This window comes from Pristiophorus japonicus, chromosome 21, assembly GCF_044704955.1.
Source record: "Pristiophorus japonicus isolate sPriJap1 chromosome 21, sPriJap1.hap1, whole genome shotgun sequence".
In the NCBI taxonomy this organism is placed as follows: Eukaryota; Metazoa; Chordata; class Chondrichthyes; family Pristiophoridae; genus Pristiophorus; species Pristiophorus japonicus.
In genome coordinates this window covers 1323905-1344478 of record NC_091997.1, presented here as the reverse complement: position 1 = coordinate 1344478, position 20574 = coordinate 1323905, and the positions used below count along the sequence as shown (strand labels likewise).

At 41.2% G+C, this 20574-nt stretch overlaps 1 protein-coding gene across 4 annotated transcripts in view; it reads right to left on the bottom strand.

The window, feature by feature from the left end:
* Positions 1–20574, bottom strand: part of tbx21 (T-box transcription factor 21) — a 119241-nt gene that overhangs the window by 32513 nt on the left and 66154 nt on the right. Inside the window, exons 1-2 of one of the 4 annotated variants that reach the window (XM_070863976.1) lie at positions 7208–7242; positions 5586–6103 (exon numbers count right to left, since the gene is read on the bottom strand). The exons of the other annotated variants lie outside the window; for them this stretch is intronic. Coding sequence (XP_070720077.1) covers positions 5586–6100 — 515 coding nt within the window. The 5' untranslated portion in view covers positions 6101–6103; positions 7208–7242. Of the gene's footprint in view, positions 1–5585; positions 6104–7207; positions 7243–20574 lie in introns of those variants that run through there. 4 annotated transcript variants of the gene reach the window in all.

Genomic DNA, 20574 nt, shown 5'->3' with positions numbered 1-20574 from the left:
TTCGGGTTAAGCGTGTCACAAATACAGGAGCAAGCCCGTGTTATTTTCTGCCAGCATTCCCTTGAAATGGAATGCGCAATGAAGACGTCTGCTTAAGTCAGCAGGGTCGACTTTATTCGGTATATATAATATATATATATAGAATATGGCTTCACTGTAGAGGCGAGAGAAAGTGTACAGAGGTCGGGCTTGGTGCTGCATTATACGGCTTATAATCAGTTGAGATGGTCTTTAAGTCATCTTAAGGGCATCAAAATAGAAATTGAGTACCAATAATTTGGTGCACTAGAGGGGAACTTGGAAAAATATGTGCATCTCATCAAGGACAAACACTACAGTTTCTATTAAAACCCTCTAGTTAAAACCCGGTTAAAAACATTGAACGAGGAAGCGTCGACGTGTCACTCGATCCCCTGAAAAATGTGATAAAAGGTTTGCGAGAAGGTCGCTTTCTTAAACAAACTGAAGATTTAGACTCGAACAACCCGATTAAAACTGAACTAAGCAGCTGGTGTAAAACGGTGTACATATTCTGCTAAACTCGGTTTTAGATTCACAGAAAGAAGGGGCGATAATACGGGGAGGCTTTTCACATCAACAGGGCGTTACTCACAAAGGGATTTATTTAGAAGAAATTTCAATTGTGAGCAGGGGGGTGAGCTATTCTTGAAAGAGAATACTTTTCTTTTAGACGGTTATGAATGAAGTGGGCGAAAGAGAGGAAGGCGATTTCTTTGAAGAGGAGAGGATTAAAATAAACTCCTACACTTATTTTTAAAATGATCTCGGTTTGATGAATCACCTCCTAGTTACTCATTTCACGGGGATCAATTCTGAGGAAGCAAGGGGCGGGGGCTTGCTTTTTAGAAACTATTCCATACCAAATATCTCTACACCTCCGTTTCAAAAGCTCAATCCGCCCAACGAAAGTGCAGCTAGCTTTTCTCCCTCTTTATACTCAGTGGGAGGAGCAGTAGTCGGCGGTTATTGCAAAATGCTGCAGAAACATTTAGAATACAGTGCTGTTCATGGAGAAGAGTTTCAGTGCTGGGGAGAAGGTGCACACACACAAATCGACTTGCGGTTTTAACATTCATTTCCGTAAAATTGAGATGAAAGCGCGCACACAAAGGTTAGACACACATACACAAGGCTAGTATCTGCTGAAACTACTTCAAAATACAGATAGGACTCTTCAAGAAATTCCAATGTACTGATTTAACATACACACAGAAAAAGACTTGCATTTATATAGCGCCTTTCACAACCAGCGGACGTCCCAAAGCGCTTTACATCCAATGAAGTACTTTGTGAAGAGCTGTCACTGTAGGAAATGGCCGGTGATGTGTGCAGTGATCTCTCTCAAACAGCAATGTGATAATCTGTTGTGGTGATGTTAGCTGAGGGATAAATATTGGCCAGGACACCCGGGATAACGCCCTTGCTCCTCTTCGAAATAGTGCCATGTGATCTTTTACATCGACCTGAGAGAGCAGACTGGGCCTCGGTTTAACGTTTCATCCGAAAGACGCCCCTCCGACAGTGCAGCACTCCCTCAGTACATGGCATTAAGTATACATAAAACAGAAAGTACATAAAACAGACTACTCAGGCCTTAGTTCTGGGCGTGGTGATGTATTGATATTTGGATTGCCTGCTGTAGCAATGGCGAGGTCCACTTTTTTTGACTTTGTTCCTATAATTTCATGAGATACTGTGGATGGGTGGATTGGCGAGTGTCTTTCTTGCCTGGTACCCGGGAATATTGTTAAATGCGCTATTTTTGATATGAATCACTGTTCTCAGATAGGGATGGTATAATTGGGAGATGGAATGAAGGATATAGAGGTATTGCATATACAGCAAAATACAATAAAGTACTTTGCGAAGTGTAGTCACTGTTGTAATGTAGAAACGTCACCATTTGCGCACAGCAAGCTCCCAGAAACAGCAATGTGATAATGACCTGATAGTTTAGTGATTTTGATTTTGATTGAGGGATAAATATTGGCCAGGGGAGAGAACGACACAGGCACACAGATAGAAAAAGGGGGGCGGGGAACAGGCAGAAATAGGCTCGGAGAGAAATAATGAGAAAGAGAGCGTACACAAGGAAAGGAGAAGGGAAACAAAATTAGAGAAAAAGAGAAAACTGAAAGTCAGAAAGGGGGGGATAATGAAAAAATAGGATGAAAACAAATGCAGAGAGAGAAACAAAAATATGGAGTGGGCACAGAGATAGAGAGAAACGGATAGGCAGAGAAAGAAATACACAGGGACAGAAAACATGGAGTGAGAATGAAAAGAATTACAGACAGAAAGGCAAAATACAAAAGGACAGACAGAATAGGGAGGGAGAAAAATACGTTGGAGAAAATACATTAGACAGAACAGAGAGAACGGGAGCGGTACACAGCGGCAAACTCCTATTTAATTGTTTAATTTATTTCACAAAATATATATATTTTTTTAAAGATAACTTTAGTAGAAATATTTTTTGAATGGGGAGAATGTCACTTTTCTTCAATTATAGCCCCTGGCGAGGCTACGTGTTCAAATAGCTACGATTGCACAGCAAATATCGCCATAATAGATCTCGTCAATTTTACAAGAAACATCTTAAAATGAAACAGTACAGCTCGTCATAAAGGTATTCTTCCAACGCTGCTAGTCAAATCAGCTCATTTACACACTTTCCCCCAAACTGAGATTCATGGGTTGACCTTGAATCTAAAAATGCCGTGATTAAAAAGATTAGAATTTAGCTAAACATGAGCATCTTTACTGAAATTAAAACAGGAAATGTGCGTGTTATCAGAGGTAGAGTTGAAATGATTGTTTTACTGTACACGATCAAGTTTTAATCACTGTTTGTCCGTGTGTGAAGAGCACAGGTTGTAATGCAGTTTCTTTTTTTGCAAATGATCGCAACTCCCATTTGCTACATTACACCGGTGACTACACTTCAAAGTTACTTCCTGGGCTGCAAAGCCCTTTGGGGCGCCCTGAGGCCGTGAAAGGTGTTATATATAAATGCAAGTTCTTTTCTTTAGGTCTGTTGATACCCTAGTGCTAAAGGGCACAGCAAATTTTTATTACAAAAATAAAAAAGAATCCTAGCCCACTAAAAAAGTATTGTCATAGGGTTTCTGTGGTAAATATCGTAGTACACTCACATTCGTTTATGTTAAAATTGTGCGAAAATTCTGTACTAGTAATAGGACTCAGCTGTTGGACAGGCCAATAAGCTGCCAGATTATATCCTGGTCCATGCCGAGTTATCTGCATGCGTGCAGTACAGGAGCTACAATTGGACTCTCGGTTCTGGTTAGGGAGGAGAAATGGACCAGTGCTCCTGATGAATTTGCTGCTGCTGGACATATATTGTGGATATGTCATGCGAGAGGACGAGTGAATTTAGCGGAAATGTCCCTCCTCCCCATTGGAATCTAATAATCTTTAGACATACTGTTCCACCTCATATGCTCACTTGGTCAAAATGTCTGGAGGTGCCTGTGGAACCCGGGGCCCAGCAAAGATCTCAACAAGAGATGGGGAAGCGAAAAATGGGTAAAAAAATACTATGAATTAAGAATGACGAGCTTCATAAAAATGGGTCAGTTGCATCATGAGATTACCAGGATGGTAGAAGGCGAACTAAATGGACTTTGGGGTAATTTTTTTTTAGCAATTTCTGTGTTCCTATGTAGTCACAGCTTACAAAAAAATGTGATCTTAAGTTTTTTTTATCCAATACTTAATGGGTTAAATGGCTTTGGGTTTAGTGATACCAATAACTCAACGATCACACGGCAGTCGATCTCAAACCTGTGTGTAGACCACAGACTACAGATTGGCTGTGGTACGGGGACATGTGCTCACAAGCACGCAGCGGGCTCCGGGTAATAAAGCAGTTGATTAAATTTACAAACCTCAAGCCTAGTCATCAACACAATCTCTCAAATGGCAGAGACTGGCGGAAAGAAATTGCTTCGTGCAGCCGAACCTGCTCTAGCACCGCTGGGATGTGGGATGTCAGTTTAAACAGTCCCCAGCCAGAGTCAATATGCTATAAACGCTTTGAATACCAACATTAAATGTATACATGTACTGACTAAATAAAATGTTTGGAAAATTGTGTCTTTAAAATCATCCTCAGTTACAGGAAATCGGGTGTTTCTGAAAACCTGAATGACAGGTGCGACATCGGGTCTCCTTCCCCCTCCCTACACACATTCAAACTAGTTTATCGAGCAGATCACTTCAAATACAGAAAAATAAGCAACCACCTGCACTCTATGAACGGTTTGTTTTCAAAAAGTTTCAGATTTGGGGGGAGGGGAGTTGTTGAAACTTCTGAAATCACTATTCAACTTTTTTTTAAAAACTCATTTCAATTTCAGGGAGAACGAGAAGGCCATATCTTAACCCATTCCCATCACCCATCTATTAACGCCTTCAATCACCGAACGTTTTCGAATTGATTCAGAGCTACTTTAGACCGATATTGTTTATTGATTAGAAGAGGCGCCGATTACAATCGCTGATTGCAGTAGAAATTTTCCAAATGATCCTCAACTCTCAGGTTACCTGCTTGAATCTCCGCCCTACATTAGCTCATGGCTCTGCCGATTTGAAATGCTTTGATTCACCTGCCAAGTTGCTAATCGCCGAGGGACTTCCTATTGCGGGAAGTGGAATAAAGTGTCCCGACGGAACTGTTTATTCCCGAAGTCCTTGCGTTCACCAAGGGGCAAACTGCTGCGCCGAAAAGGAGTGGGGGACAACTTCTGCCACTCAGCCTGTCGCCCCCGGGACCTTCGCTGTCGCATTAAATCAGGAACCGCCAGTTCGACCAGATCATGTCGGGGTGGGGGCGATTACTGGTTCATTTTGGGACAACTGAACGGCCGCGGAGTGAAACTGGAGTCATCAGTTAAATAAATTTGCGGTGCAGCCGTCTGCAAATGGGGATACATTTCGCCTTAAAGGACCCCTGGTGTAAACCTCTGGACCATCCGGAGAGAAGTAATGAATCCGGGTTTTAAAAGGGAGCACATTTATCGTCACCCCCCAACCGTTATAAACAAGCAATGTTCTGACGGGTGGGGGCAGGTCAGGCTCGTTTACATTTTATATTTTTTTGTGCCCCAGATCTTACGATCCGCTACATAATTTATCATCTTTAGTGTAAAAGCGGAAGAGATTTAAGTTTGCAAACCACACGCAGTCAAAGGTAATCCCGAAACCCTTGGTTTGGTTTACAGTCAGTCCCGTTTAACCTCAGCACCTCGCAAACATAAAAGTGGGTGGAAGAAATGAAGCAGCTCGAAGTGCCGGGACTGGAAAGCCGGCGGACTGTCACAGCAAGAAACGTCAGGCAGTGTCCTGGATTGCAGCGGATCTGAAAGCGCCGTTACTGGGAAAAGGCACAATATAGTTGCAATTTCTCATTTGTCGAGTTTATCGTGTTACCAGTCAGAGCGTCTGCTTATTACTTTTAATTTGACATTGAATTCATTGCTTTCCCTCAACAGGGCGGATTGGGCTGGGAAGAAGATAAATTGAGCCATCAAAGCACTTACCTGCCCTGCTTGGTGATGATCATCTCCGTCTGGTATTTGTGAAATTTAGCCCAGAGCTGATAGTTGCAGAGCAGAATCTGCACTTTGCCGGATACCTGCAACCCCGGCACGCTGTAGAGGGAAGTCCGCTGGAAGGGGTGAGGGTAGGGGGCCGAGAAGGAATCAGTGCCCGCCGAATAGACCTCGGCTCCCGGGGCCGGGTAGCTCGCTGCTCCGGGGACCTGCCCTCTGTTGGCAGGGTAAGGGCAGTTGGGCAAGGCTGGGCTCAGGTACCTGCTGGCGTTGCCCACGCCCGAGATGTGCTGGCTCGGGTACGGGAGGGGGACCGAGTCCGGGGTGCTTGGGCATTGGTCTCCCGTTAAATAGAACCTGTCCTGCATCCCATATCTCAGCTCCTGGTAGTCTTGCATGGATTTATCCCGTTCGGCTTCTTTACTGAAGTTCTCGCTGGACTCGGGCTGGTTCAACATGCTGATGGGGAAGTTGGAGCCGGAGTTTAGAGTCGATCCTCCCATGGACTGTCCAGAGGGAGAAAAAAAAATGTAAACTTTAAAAAAACCCAAAGTGATTTAACTTTGCTGGAGCTACTAAAAGATAATAATGTCCATCCCTGTGTCAAACTTCTTGTACCAACCTCCCAGGTACCAGCTCCTATTAAAGATCGCAGTCTGGTGCCTCAGGCTCATTCACCTCCGATTGGCTCGGTCCTATTAGTCAATTTCAGCTAGCACCTCATTGGTCTCGGGTAAGGCGTCATTTACATCGTGAACGCTGATTTGTCACAATCCCGCCCAGGACAAAGGAAGGGGGCGAGAGGATGAGGGAAGCTCGGGTGTATTGAATGGAGAGTTGAAAAGAAGGGGGAAACCGAGTGGTATGAATTCAAAGATAATCTTTTATATAGAAAACATGATCTTTCAATGTCTTTAGAAAAGGAGGCTCGGATTGCTAAGCCTCGTGCATTTCAAAAGGCGATTGTATGTGAAGAGGACGAATTTACAGGGTTATGGGGGAGAAAAGCCCCCATATGTGGGAGGGATTGGACAGCTCTTTCGAAGAGTCGGCACAGGCAAAACGGATCGAATGGCCTCCTGCTGTGCTGCAAGTGGGAACTTAAAAACTGGGTCTTAAAGAAAATTCCAAGATAGGCAATCTTTCAAACCAGCACCAGCCCAGAAATCTTGATCAATTTTACTTCAACTAGGCATTGTTAAATTTGCACCATTTAGTTTAGTTCAATATTCCCCTCACTTTAGTTTCATGCTGTTATTTATAGCAGCTCCGAGATACTGAAATATTTAAAACCTATTTGCCAACTGTGTTTTGACGATTATTTTACTAGCCCCAATAACTATGATCTGAAAGGCAACTTAAGTATCCACAGGTCAGTTCAATATTTCCATTTTCGAAAATCAGTTAATTTGGAAAATATCAACTCACGTGACCTATTTAAATACGAAAAATAAATCAAGATTCATGTCAAAGGCTGATAATAAATAACATGGAATCTATAGCAAGGAGTCATCGTTTCCAAGAGCGGTGACGAAAATGGTACGGGTGGGGGGGACCCAGAATAGCCACAAAAAACAATTACTTTAGTTAATCGGATCTCACACACTCACGTTTTGAGTTTGTCTTCCTAGAAATTTACGGCAGTTTTGTGTAGGTGAATTGCTCCACAACAGCTCAGTCACTTCAGCCTGTTCATTCATGTTTACCTTGAATTAGGGGCAGCACTACGGTGAATTAAAATCAAATACAATCAAAGGACAATTGCCATCTTTATAGTAACTGGAAATTACATTATTAATGGAAGACAATGGGTTATACAAAATGCCTCCCCCTCCTCCCAAAAAAGTCTTAACCTTTAACAAAATACATGCGAAAGAACTTAAACAAAACTGGAGTGAAATGCTAGTCATTAGCATGTTTCTTTCCATTTCACATAAAAGTAGGAAGGAAAACAGTCCCTCTCTCGTGTCCCTGAAATAAAGGTGATAGCAAATATGGGAAACGGAAAATTCAACGACTTTCCCAGTAAGAATATTATCAACCCCCGACCATCCATCCCCTTCCTGTATTTTGCAGCCAGACAGGAGTTGCAGGCAGCTCCATGCAGTTGTGTACTGGGACTGAGACAGCTGCCCTCTTGCATAAACCATTAGCTGCTCTGATTGAGTGTGAAGTGTTCAAGTACTGACCTGAAACTTGCCCCATTGTGACCAACCTCTCCCACCTGCACTCCACAACAAAGAAAGCAGTTAAACAGCCATTAACTCATCACAGAAAGACCCTTTCTGGACGTCACAGTAGTTAGAACATTGACGAGCCTATACATCCAGGTCAGCGTCTTACTTCAAATGCCGTCGAAAGTGTAATAGTTCGGATTAATCGAACACTGATCCAAGTAAACCGACATAAATTGATACACTACTATTAATGGAACCGGTGGTCAGAAACGAGAATTGATGAAGTACATTGAAAATAATCCGTAAAAATTAGAAAACAGCAAAAAAGACAAGAATTAAATGAGGTTTATAAAACAAAGGAATTCTTAGAGTAAATTAAAGAAACACACAGCCCACAGTTTGCATATGATGGAACCCCTCCGACAGAGAAGGACCTGGCAGCATAGATGATCTAGTGTAACTAGAAAGCAGCATGTTAATATATATATATATATATTTGAATTATGTTGTACCTACATGAAAATCTGTCTTCCCATCTTTATAACATTTCTGGTATGTAGATCATCTAATTTGTTGATTGTGAATAATTGTAGGGCGCCCAAAAAGGCAACTTTTACAAAGGAAGTGATTTTTCAGTACACCGCTAATAAGACTAGTTGCAGCAGGTTGGTAACCTGGATGCAATATTTAATCAAATACTTTTCATAACTCAAATCATAGTGTGCGGCTCCCCAAGTAAAATCCCGCCATCTTCATAATCTGCTAATTTAAGATACAGACTTACCTTTTACACAGACCCCAGACCAATTCAACGACTTACTGGCTCTGTGATTTAGGAGATATTGCAAATCTTGCCTGCGATCTCTCCCACCCACTGTAACGGAATATGGTTTCATTAACTGTCCATTATCTTTACAGTCGTTGTCCATTTGGTTAACCCCAACAGTTTGAATGTCGATGGTTGATTTAATGTGAACGAACTGCGGTGTTTTCATGCATATACTGGATGATCAAGACAGTGACATTAAATTTAAAAACCTCTAAGAGAACTAGGACATTGTGCGAATATGGGGATAAAAGTAACAGACATCCAGCGTCATTTCACATCCCACTAAATCCAAATTATTAACTGGTGCTGTACAACAGGTAAATGTGTCTGTTCAACTATTTTCTGCTATTGGATAGGTTAGCTATTTATTTTAAACTATAGACCTACCTATTCTAACACCTAAATGTCTCATTAACTTTGTGTAGAAGATAGTTTGTTGAGTGTGAATATGTACAGCACCCCTGATCTAAACCCCTTTTCAAGCAGTCAACTTTCACTTCGAGATCCCACATTAAACAACGGCCATTTTTTTCTCGCATATTAGAAAAATGTATAATTCCAAAACAGTCACTTTTAGAAGTTATTCAATTTTAGTAACATGCACTTTAAAAAATGCGACTATATTTTGCAATCCATTTTCCGATCTATTGAATATGGCTTACACACTGGCTACAGTCGACTAGGGATTCTATTAACCAATTACAAAATCACATTTCACTTCAACCTAACAAATCTTTATGATAGTAATATTTCCAACATAAGAGGTTTGCTCAATGAGCACCACACTGGTCGCAATATTACCCAATATCTTTCGATCTCCCCATCCCCAAAGATAGATAACATTCAAAGTACATTGAACATCAGTAAATGCAAAACGAGGAATCATCAGTGATAAACCAGCAGACCTTTCTGGCGCAGTGACTAAATGTTGAAACCTTTCAGTTTAGCATAACGAACTTAGTGGCTCAATGGTAGCACTCTCAGTCTCAGTCGGAAGGTTGTGGGTTCAGATCCCACCCAAAAGAATTAATCACAAAATCTAGGCTGACGTTCCAGTGCAGAACTGAAGGGGCGCTGCACTGTTGGAGGTTCCATCTTTCGGATAAAACGTCTGCTCTCTGGAGGTGGATGTGAAAGATCCCATGGCACTATTCAAAGAATAGCATGGTGTCCTGGCCAACATGTATTCCTCAACCAGCACCACAGATTATCTGGTAATTTATCCCAAGGCTTTCTGTGCGAGCTTGCTGTGTACAAATTGACAACCGAGTTTGCTTTCCAAACAACGTTGGCCCCACTTCAAACGTACACTCTGACTTCATAACCCCAAACAAAGCTGCAAGTGAGTCCCCTCTGCCCTCAGGCGGGTGTAAAAAAATCCCATGGCACTATTTCAAAGAAGAGGAGTGAGGTGTACCTGGTGTCCTGGCCATTACTTATACCACAACCAACAGTTAAAACAGATTATCTGGTCATTGCTGTCTGTGGGATCTTGCTGTGTAAAAACTGATTGTTTCCTATCTTACAACATTGACTATACTTCAAAAGTGCTTCATTGGCTGGGAAGAACTTTGGGACGTCCTCAGGTCATGAAAGGTGCTTTATAAATGCAAGTTTTTTCTTTATCACGAAAACAACTCGGGCTCCATGCATTTGCATGGGACTATTTTAATTGGACCAAAAAGAGTGGCAATTGGTAACCCAGAAGTCAACACCACAAGAGTCCCAATGAGGGGAAGCACCAGAACACATGGCAAGGTTGGAATGGCAAGTATTAAAATACTTATTTTTAATATTAAAAAAATTTCTATGGGGAACATCAGCTCTCCAGAGCCCACTCGAAATGTAATGTTTGATCCTTCAATGTTTGGATTCTCGCTTCAGACTTTCATGTTCTTGTGCTTTTGAAGTCTCCAGTACAAGTAAAGGAATGCAGTTTATATCTACAGGTTAAGGTGCAAAGCCCATGTAATTATAGATTTGCAGATTGTTAAATTGTCATCTTTTTGGGGTGTTTTGAAGCTGTCAGTCAGGTTTTGCTAGTTTTTTTTTAGCTTGGCATGTATGGTTGGATCATATTTCTGTGATGCACAGATCATAAGGGCAAAACATAACATTAAATATTACCCACTACTTACCATCCATGTTTATTACTGAGAAACGGAGGGTCAAGGGAGGCCCATAGTGCTGGAGGAGAGAAGAGGTGAATCAAAGCAGTAGTTAGGTGGGACTAAATTGGGATTTTAAAACTTGTAGAAGGAGAGGTGTTTTGAAGTCCTGTGAGATGTATATGTAAAGATATTAATAAAAAAGAAAGAAAAACTGCAAATGCAAATACAGACCAATCAACATCTGTGAAGAGAAAATATAGGTTATGATGTTTTGGGTGTGTGACCCTTCATCAGAACTAAAGACTGTAAGGATATTGATTGTTTTTTGTGGCTCTTGTGATATTTAACATTTATTGTAAATAAGTGTTAAGGCCCATTAGGCCTTCTTATAGACGAATGAGAGGTGATTTTATTGACCACAGTCTAAGGATAAGAAGTAAGCCATTGAGGACCAAGATGAGGAGAAACTTTGTCACTCAGAGTTGTGGGCATATGGAATTCTCTACCACAGAAAGTTGTTGGGGCCAATTCGTTAGATATATTCAAAGGGGAGTTAGATGTGGCCCTTACAGCTAAAGAAATCAAGGAGTATGGAGAGAAAGCAGGAACATATAAGATTCTGAGGGGCTTGACAGGGTTGATGCTGAGAGGATGCTTCCCCTCGTGGGGAATCTAGAACTAGTAGGCATCGTTTCAGAATAAGGGGTCACTCATTTAAGACGGAGATGAGGAGGAATTTCTTCTCTGAGGATCGTGAATCATTAGAATTCTCTACCCCAGAAAGCTGTGGAGGCTGAGTCATTGAATATACTCAAGGCTGAGATAGACAGATCCTTGAACTATGAGGGAGTCAAGGGTTATGGTGAACAGGGAGGAAGTGGAGTGAAGCCAAGATCAGATTAAACATGACCTTATTGACTGGTGGAGCAGGTTCGACAGGCCATATGGCCTACTCCTGCTCCTATTTCTACGTTATGTTCTTAGAGTATTGCAATAAACTAATGAGCAGAATTGTGCACTTGATATCCCACACTCATTTGCATTTCAAGTGTTAACCTGCTCTTCGTTGATTAATTACAGTATTCTATGGTGTGTGACAAAGACAGAGGTTAATGAGTTCTTTTTTCAACCCAGATTATCATTTCTATGGAAATTACATTCCTGCAAATTTATAATCACATTAAATTACAATGCTTAGTTTTACTACAATACTATACAAATAATCTATATTAATATCAAGCACTTACTTATTCCCAGAACAACTATTTTTACAGGCATTTGTTGCACTGTGTTAAACCACATACTTAAAGCAAGACCTTTCTGAGAATTTCCTTTTTGTGAAATTGTACTGAATGAATTTCTCATCAATGGATCAGAGGTATGTCACTAAAATGGCACCTTATCTCTCCTAAGACACAGAGTTCCATTGAACAGACCCACCTGCAATATTTATCTTCCTCTTTCAGACACTGACCTACTGTGCATTTTTGCTCTAATGGACCTGTTGCAAAGGCAGTGACTAACTACATCTTATCACAGTCATTTAAAAATATTTAATTGTGTTACTTATTGGAAACAGCGGGTTCCCAAAAAAATTCGAGGTGTTTATTAAGTTGCAGAAAGCTGTGAAATGTGTTTTTCTCCCTATGATCTGCTGCTGTTTTCCTCTTGGAGGAAATGGTTCTCTTCTGTTACAGTTTATCCGCAGACTGGCAGTCAATCTGAAGTCCTTTTTTTAAAATCACAGTTGACTCAGGGACCAGTACAGATGGCGGGAAGGTTGCATGGTTCCTTTCACTTCTATAAATATCTCTTTTAGTTAGTGACTACTTTATTTATAACTGTTTCATAGTTGCTGATTTGAAATCTGCTGTACAGCAATAGAGGTTACAGTTGAAGGTTATAGGGTTAATGATGATTCTCTCTTTCTGTCGCTCACTCTCCACCCTTCCTCCCGCCCCCCCCAAGCAGATGGTTAAGTGAATGGTTGCACCTACTTGTCTATCCGAACTGAACAATTTTTCAAAGTTTCGAAAGAATTAAAGTTCAGATTTTGAAAGTACAAGACTGAGCTGAAAGAAGGGGCGAGAGAAAGGGCGAGAGAAAGGAGAGAGAGAGAGAGAGAGAGAGAGAGGTCAGACTATTGTGGTATGGTACAGAAATTTCAAGTCGTGGTGGGAGGTGCTTTGGATTGGTTATGTGAGTACAGTCTTGAAATGCCCCAATACTGAAACAGAAAGTTAATGCCTTCTGTTTGATTTCAATCTTAGCTTGACTTTGAAGCGGTTTGACATTCACAGAAGTTCGATGGCAGATAATTCTGTTAAACCATGACATCTGAATTTATAGTCACCAGACACTGAACCCCCCCCCCCCCCACTACATTCACAAACTGAAGGACTATATGCTTTATGTCATGGGTATTGTGGTCAGAAGATGCCATATGAATATAGTTAAATCTTTGACGCCTGGTGTCTTGTTCCAACCAACAGAAAATCAATTTAGCAGCTACAGATGGCATTTTGTATATTTTTGCTTTTCTCAGTAATCACCAATAGAGATTTTTTGATTACTTTATTAAAACATTCCTGATGCTATACAATCAAAACAAAAGTGTGTTTGATGTTGATGTTGGAACCATGTTATGAATTGAGATCAATTTTCCATTGGTACTGTGAATGGCTATCAGATCCTTGTGGAATTCAGCAATATCTGGCTTCTCAATATATATATATATATGAATTCCTAGCAAGTTAAATAGATTTTTAAAAAGATGCTGGAAATACATGGCAACCCCATCAGCACCTGAAAAAAGAAAAGTAGTTGAAGTTTTGAGCTCGGAGCTTTGTCACATCTGACCAAGTCTACATTCCCAAGTGCCAACCTATACTCACTCTCTTATCGGATACTGACAGACCTGCCGTGTATTTCCACTGTTTTAAGTTCAGATTTCCAGCACTTGCAGTTTTTTCTTTCTATTTTGTTCAGTTAAGTATAATTTTCCTTGTACTATTATCACAAATGCATTTACAACAACAGCAACTTGTATTTATATAGCAACTTTAACATAGTAAAACATCCCAAAGCGCTTCCCAGGAGCGTTATCAGACAAGGAAAACATGGACGTTGAGTCAGGTTTTTAAAAAATGCAGCAGATTTACAAAAATTGCAGTTAAAAATATTTTCAATCGCATTTTAAGATGAAACACTTTTAACCTGATTTTTTTTTAAAGTTTGCTTGAAAGTGCGATTTGAATGCTGTTTATATATACTGGCGGATGGGCCTGGAATAAACTGGGTTCTGATGTAATCCATTGTATTGTTGCTCCATTCCCATTATGTGTAAAAATAACGGAAAATAAATACATTTTGAGATTCAGCGAGAGATTCGGACTGGTATCGGGGTGTTTATGAGCGCTCCATAAAGTTCAGGGTCACCAAATTCCTGAGGACGATATCATCAATTTTTCTCTTCAACTCTTCGGCGTACAGCATATTCCCATTTTTTTTTAAAGTTGGGAAACCTAGGGGATGAGTCAAGTCGCTATTATAAGAAGATTGGAACCAATAGGAGAGAAAACCAGACAAGTTGAGAAATAGTAATTAGGTAAGGCCAAGCTCAGCTTTTTAAAAACCTGTACTCGGGAGGAAGAGGGATGCTGTGGAAGGTAAGGAGCTTCATAATTTTACGGTCCTAGGAAATAATTAAAATAGGAGACAGTGCAGCAAATCTTAATTTGAACGTGGCATTAGTCATGGCTCAGTGGGAAAGCATTGTCACCTCCTGAGTCAGAAGGTCATTGATTCAAGTCTCACTCGAGAGACTTGAGCACAAAATCTAGGCTGACATTCCAAGTGCAGTACTGAGGGAGTGCCGCACTGTTGGAGGTGTCGTCTTTCGATGAGATGTTAAACCTTTTGCCCTCACGTAAATTGGCTGCCGCATTTCCTACATTACAACAGTGATTACACTTCAAAAGTAAACGTAAATGATCCCATAGTATTATTCTAAAAAGAACATGGGCGTTCTCCCCGGTGTCCTGGCCAATATTTATCCCTCAACCAACATTACTAAAACAGATGAACATCACATTGCTGTTTGTGGGAGCTTGCTGTGTGCAAATTGGATGTCGCGTTCCTTACATTACAACAGTGATTACACTTCAAAAGTACTTCATTGGCTGTAAAGCGGCTTAGGACGTCCTGAGGTCATGTAAGGAGCAAAAGAAATGCAAGTTCTTTCATAATAATGAGGATATAGGGATGAGATGGAGTGGGAGGGATTGAAATTTGGATTTGGATTTTAGGAACTTGAGTGGGGAAACTTCAGATGATTGATGACTATGAACCAAAATTCTGGAATTCCCCAACATCATGGAGAAGGCCCATCACCACTTGCTCAGGGCAACTAGGGATGGGCAATAAATGGGGTCATCCCAAAAGCAAGTTATTAAAAGATAGGAAGTATTCTAAGGGGAAGAGACATTGAGCTTGGTTTTCCGGTCCTTTGCGCTCTGGGTTTCGCCCCAGAGCAGCGTGAAAGGCGATGTTCAGGTCTCGTGTCCCCCTTTGCGATCCTCCGGTCCGGTTTTGCGGTGGTGCTGGGAAGAGCTGCGTCAGGTGTACAACACCTCTCATTGCACACCGGCACTAGTTTGGCCTTGTGCCCGCTCCGTCCGCCCGCAATGACTGCCTCAGAGATCCATGCGGTCCAGGAGGCAGCAGTGAGAAGGTAAAGTACTCCGAAGGTAAGTGCGAGTCTTTGTACTTTTAATTTTTTCAGCAATTTTGTGTTGTTATGGCGTGGGCAATGTTTTGGGAATGATGTGTTTTTTATGGTTTCTCCCCCGGCCTCTCTCGGAGCACACAGCCCGGCACTGTAGTTCAACACTTTCCCATTTTTGCACCTCAAAGTGTGCAGCCCCTCTCTTCGCACTGCACCCCCTGACACAGCGCCCAGATGGGAAAAATTCCTCATCAAAGTGCAGACTATTCCCAGCCGGTAACTCTCCCACCTGCCTCCGTTTTCGCCCCGAAAACAGAAAAGCCTAAAATCCAGTCCGTTGAACACTAGAGAAGAGAGAAAAGGGAATCCATGCAGTTCTCCTCCCCATAAATATATATTAAATGCCATACATTTTAGTAAGAATTATTTTTACTTTATTCAGACCTACCTTTTAGTTTTTAAAAAAAGAGAACCATTCCAAAACAATCAGGAACAGCTGACGGGAATGTGCCGGTTCCCATACTAATTATCCGCGAATGCTTTGCAGAATTTTTTATTCAACGTTTTTTTCTGTGCTTGAAAGATGGCGACTGACACTGCTCTCAAAAAAGTAATTCATTGTGTGACATGCTTTGAGACATTTCAACTTGAGAGTTTTTGACCTGATAAGGTGCTATATTAATGCAAGTATCACTATTATATCTAACTCTTGTGATTTAATGAGTATCAAACACCCCATCTGTTGGCTGAAAAGTGATTAATTAACGATAGAAAAAAGTTCTTTGGAATTGAATTCAGTGTGAAAAAAAAGCTGAAAGAAGCACTATTACAAGGAGCAAGCATCTTCATCTAATCTAAAATTTACATAGAATGACATCGAGTCCACAGCACAGAAACAGGCCATTCAGCCCAACTGGTCCGTGCCGGTGTTTATGCTCCACACAAACCTCCTCCCACCCCTCTTCATCTAATCCTATCAGCATAGCCTTCGATTCCTTTCTTCCTCATGTGTTTATCTAGCTTCCTTCTAATGGCATCTATGCTGTTTGCGTCAACTATTCCTAGTGTTAGCGGGTTCCACATTCTAACCATTCTCTGGACAAAGAAGTTTCTCCTGAATTTCTTAATTGGATTAAACATAGAAACATAGAAAATAGGTGCAGGAGGAGGCCATTCGGCCCTTCGAGCCTGCACACCATTCAATATGATCATGGCTGATCATGCATTTCAGTACCCCATTCCTGCTTTCTCTCTGTACCCCTTGATCCCTTTAGCTGTGAGGGCCACATCTAACTCCCTTTTGAATATATCTAACGAACTGGCCCGAACAACTTTCTGTGATAGAGAATTCCACAGGTTCACAATTCTCTGGAGTGAAGAAGTTTCTCCTCATCTCGGTCCTAAATGGCTTACCCCTTATCCTTAGACTGTGACCCCTGGATCTGGACTTCCCCAACATCGGGAACATTCTTCCTGCATCTAACCTGTCCAATCCCGTCAGAATTTTATGTTTCTATGAGATCACCTCTCATTCTTTTAAATTCCATTGACTACAAGCCTAGTCGATCCAGTCTTTCTTCATATGTCAGTCCTGTCATCCCGGGATTAAGTCTGGTGAACCTTCACTGCACTCCCTCAATAGCAAGAATGTCCTTCCTCAGATTAGGAGACCAAAACTGTACACAATATTCAAGGTATGGCCTTACCAAGGCTCTGTACAACTGTAGTAAGACCTCCCTGCTCCTATACTCGAAACCTCTCACTATGAAGGCCAACATGTCATTTGCCGCCTTCACCGCCTTCACCGCCTTCTGCACCTGTATGCCAACCTTCAATGACACCCAGGTCTCATTGCACTTCCCCCTTTATCAATCTGTCAACATTCAGATAATAATCAGCCCTACTGTTTTTACCATCAAAGTGGATAACCTCACATTTATCCACATTATACCGCATCTGCCATGTATTTGCCCACTCACCTAATCTGTCCAAGTCACCCTGCAGCCTCTTAGCATCCTCCTCACAGCTCACACTACCACCCAGCTTAGTGTCATCTGCAAACTTGGAGATATTACATTCAATTCCTTCATCTAAATCATTAATGTATATTGTAAATAGCTGGGGTCCCAGCACTGAACCTTGCGGTACCCCATGAGTCACTACCTGCCATTCTGAAAAAGATCCATTTATTCCTACTCTCTGCTTCCTATCTGCCAACCAGTTCTCTATCCACGTCAGTACATTACCCCCAATACCATGTGCTTTAATTTTGCACACCAATCTCTTATGTGGCACCTTGTCAAAAGCCTTTTGAAAGTCTAAATACAGCACATCCACTGACTCCCCCTTGTCCACTCTACTAGTTACATCCTCAGAAAATTCTAGAAGATTTGTCGAGCATGATTTCCCTTTCATAAATCCATGCTGACTTGGACCAATCCTGTCGCTGCTTTCCAAATGCGCTGCAATTACATCTTTAATAATTGATTCCAACATTTTACCCACCACTGATGTCAGGCTAACCGGTCTCTCCCTCCTTTTTTAAAAAGTGGGGTTACATTAGCTACCCTCCAATCCATAGGAACTGATCCAGAATCTATAGAATGTTGGAAAATGACCACCAATGCATCCACTATTTCTAGGGTCACTTCCTTAACTACTGTGGGATGCAGACTATCAGGCCCTGGGGATTTATCGGTCTTCAATCCCATCAATTTCCCTTACACAATTTGCTGACTAATAAGGATTTCCTTTAGTTCCTCCTTCTCGCTAGACCCTCGTTCCCCTAGTATTTCCGGAAGGTTATTTGTGTCTTCCTTAGTGAAGACAGAACTAAAGTATTTGTTCAATTGGTCTGCCATTTCTTTGTTCCCCATTATGACTTCACCTGATTCTGTCTGCAAAGGACCTACATTTGTCTTCACTAATCTTTTTCTCTTCACAGATCTATAGAAGCTTTTGCAGTCAGTTTTTATATTCCCTGCAAGCTTATTCTCATACTCTATTTTCCCTCGCCTAATTAAACCCTTTGTCCTCATATGCTGAATTCTAAATTTCTCCCAATCCTCAGGTTTGCTGCTTTTTCTGGCCAATTTATATGCCTCTTCCTTGGATTTAACACTATCCCTAATTTCCCTTGTTAGCCACAGTGGAGCCACCTTCCCCGTTTTACTTTTACACCAGACAGGGATGTACAATTGTTGAAGTTCATCCATGTGATCTTTAAATGTCTGCCATTGGCTATCCCCTGTCAACCCTTTAAGTATCATTCGCCAGTCTATCCTAGCCAATTCATGTCTCATACCGTCGAAGTTACCTTTCTTTAAGTTCAGGACTCTAGTCTCTGTATTAACTGTGTCATTCTCCATGTTAATGAAGAATTCTACCATATTATGGTCACTCTTCCCCAAGGGGCCTCGCACAACAAAATTGCTAATTAATCCTCTCTCATTATACAACACCCAGTCTAGGATGGCCAGCTCTCTAGTTGGTTCCTCGACATATTGATCTAGAAAACCATCCCTTATATGCTCCAGGAATTCCTCCTCCACCATATTGCTACCAGTTTGGTTAGTCCAACCTATATGTAGATTAAAGTCACCCATAATAACTGCTGTACCTTTATTGCACGCATCCCTAATTTCCTGTTTGATTCCATCCCCAACCTCAATATCACTGTTTGGTGGTCTGTACACAACTCCCACTAGCGTTTTCTGCCCTTTGGTGTTCCGCAGCTCTACCCATACAGATTCCACCTCATCCAAGCTAATGTCCTTCCTTACTATTGCATTAATTTCCTCTTTAACCAGCAATGCCATCCCACCTCCTTTTCCTTTCTGTCTATCCTTCCAAATGTTGAATACCCCTGGATGTTGAGTTCCCAGCCTTGGTCACCCTGAAGCCATGTCTCTGTAATCCCAATTACATCATATCCTTTTACTGCTATCTGCGCTTTTAAACAGTGACTATCTTTTATTTATATCCCCTAGTTTTGGTCACCCACACAAGTGGAAACATCTTCTGTGTCTACCCTATCAAACCCTTTCCTAATTAAGACCTCTATCCAGTCACCCCTCAGCCTTCTATTTTCTAGAGTAAAGAGCCCCAGCCTGCCCACATAGAATTGTGCAAACATCACAGGGAAAGAATTGTATTACATTGATTAAAGTACGTACATTAGCTGTACTCTACATCATCATAGGCAGTCCCTCAAAATCGAGGAGGACTTGCTTCCACTCTAAAAATGAGTTCTTAGGTGACTGAACAGTCCTGTATGGCTTAGAGACGTGGACCATATACAGTAGTCACCTCAATGTACTCTACAAATTGGATAATGAGGCATCACATCAATCTGTGTAGGTGGATAATGAATAGAAACAACTTAAAGGAAATGGTTTATACAGGATTGAGGTGTTCTGTGCCAATCATTCCTTAAATTCAAACAGTTATATTCTGCTATGTTCTGCTATGGTTTAAGTCCACAAACACAATGACTATGTCAGCAAGAGATAGATAACCATCTTTTTCAAAACGCAAAATACTGCTGGAAATCTGAAATAAAAACAGAACATGGTGGAAATATTCAGCAGGCCAGGCAGCATCTGTGGAGAGAGAAACAAAGAGATAACGTTTCAGGTCGATGACCTTTCATCAGAACCTTTAAGTTGTTTTTGTCTGTTGTCCACCTGCACAGATTTAGGTGATGCCTCACTATCCAATATGTGGAGTACAGTTAATGTAAGTAACTCTTGAGGTCATTAAACTATGGGTTACTGTCAATGTAAAGTATGATTTTTTCCCCCATGATTCTTGCATAATTCTACATGGACACCAATTCAATCTGTAGGTATCCTTAATGATTAGTTATGGGGTGCTGTGAAATTTCAGCAACTTTAAGGCTTATCGACTCACTCAATGAAACAGCCAACAGTTCACTGTTCTTCTCTATTCAACACTTGAGATGGTCCAAATGGTTATGTATCTGCTTAAACTAAAAAACTTCAGTTACATGCATCAGGGTTGAACATTTATTTAGCACTAAATTTTGAGTATCCACAAGTTGAACTTTTAGCCCACAGTATACTCTTGATAATTCAAAGTAAATTTTTGCTCTAACCACAAATGATCCAATAAT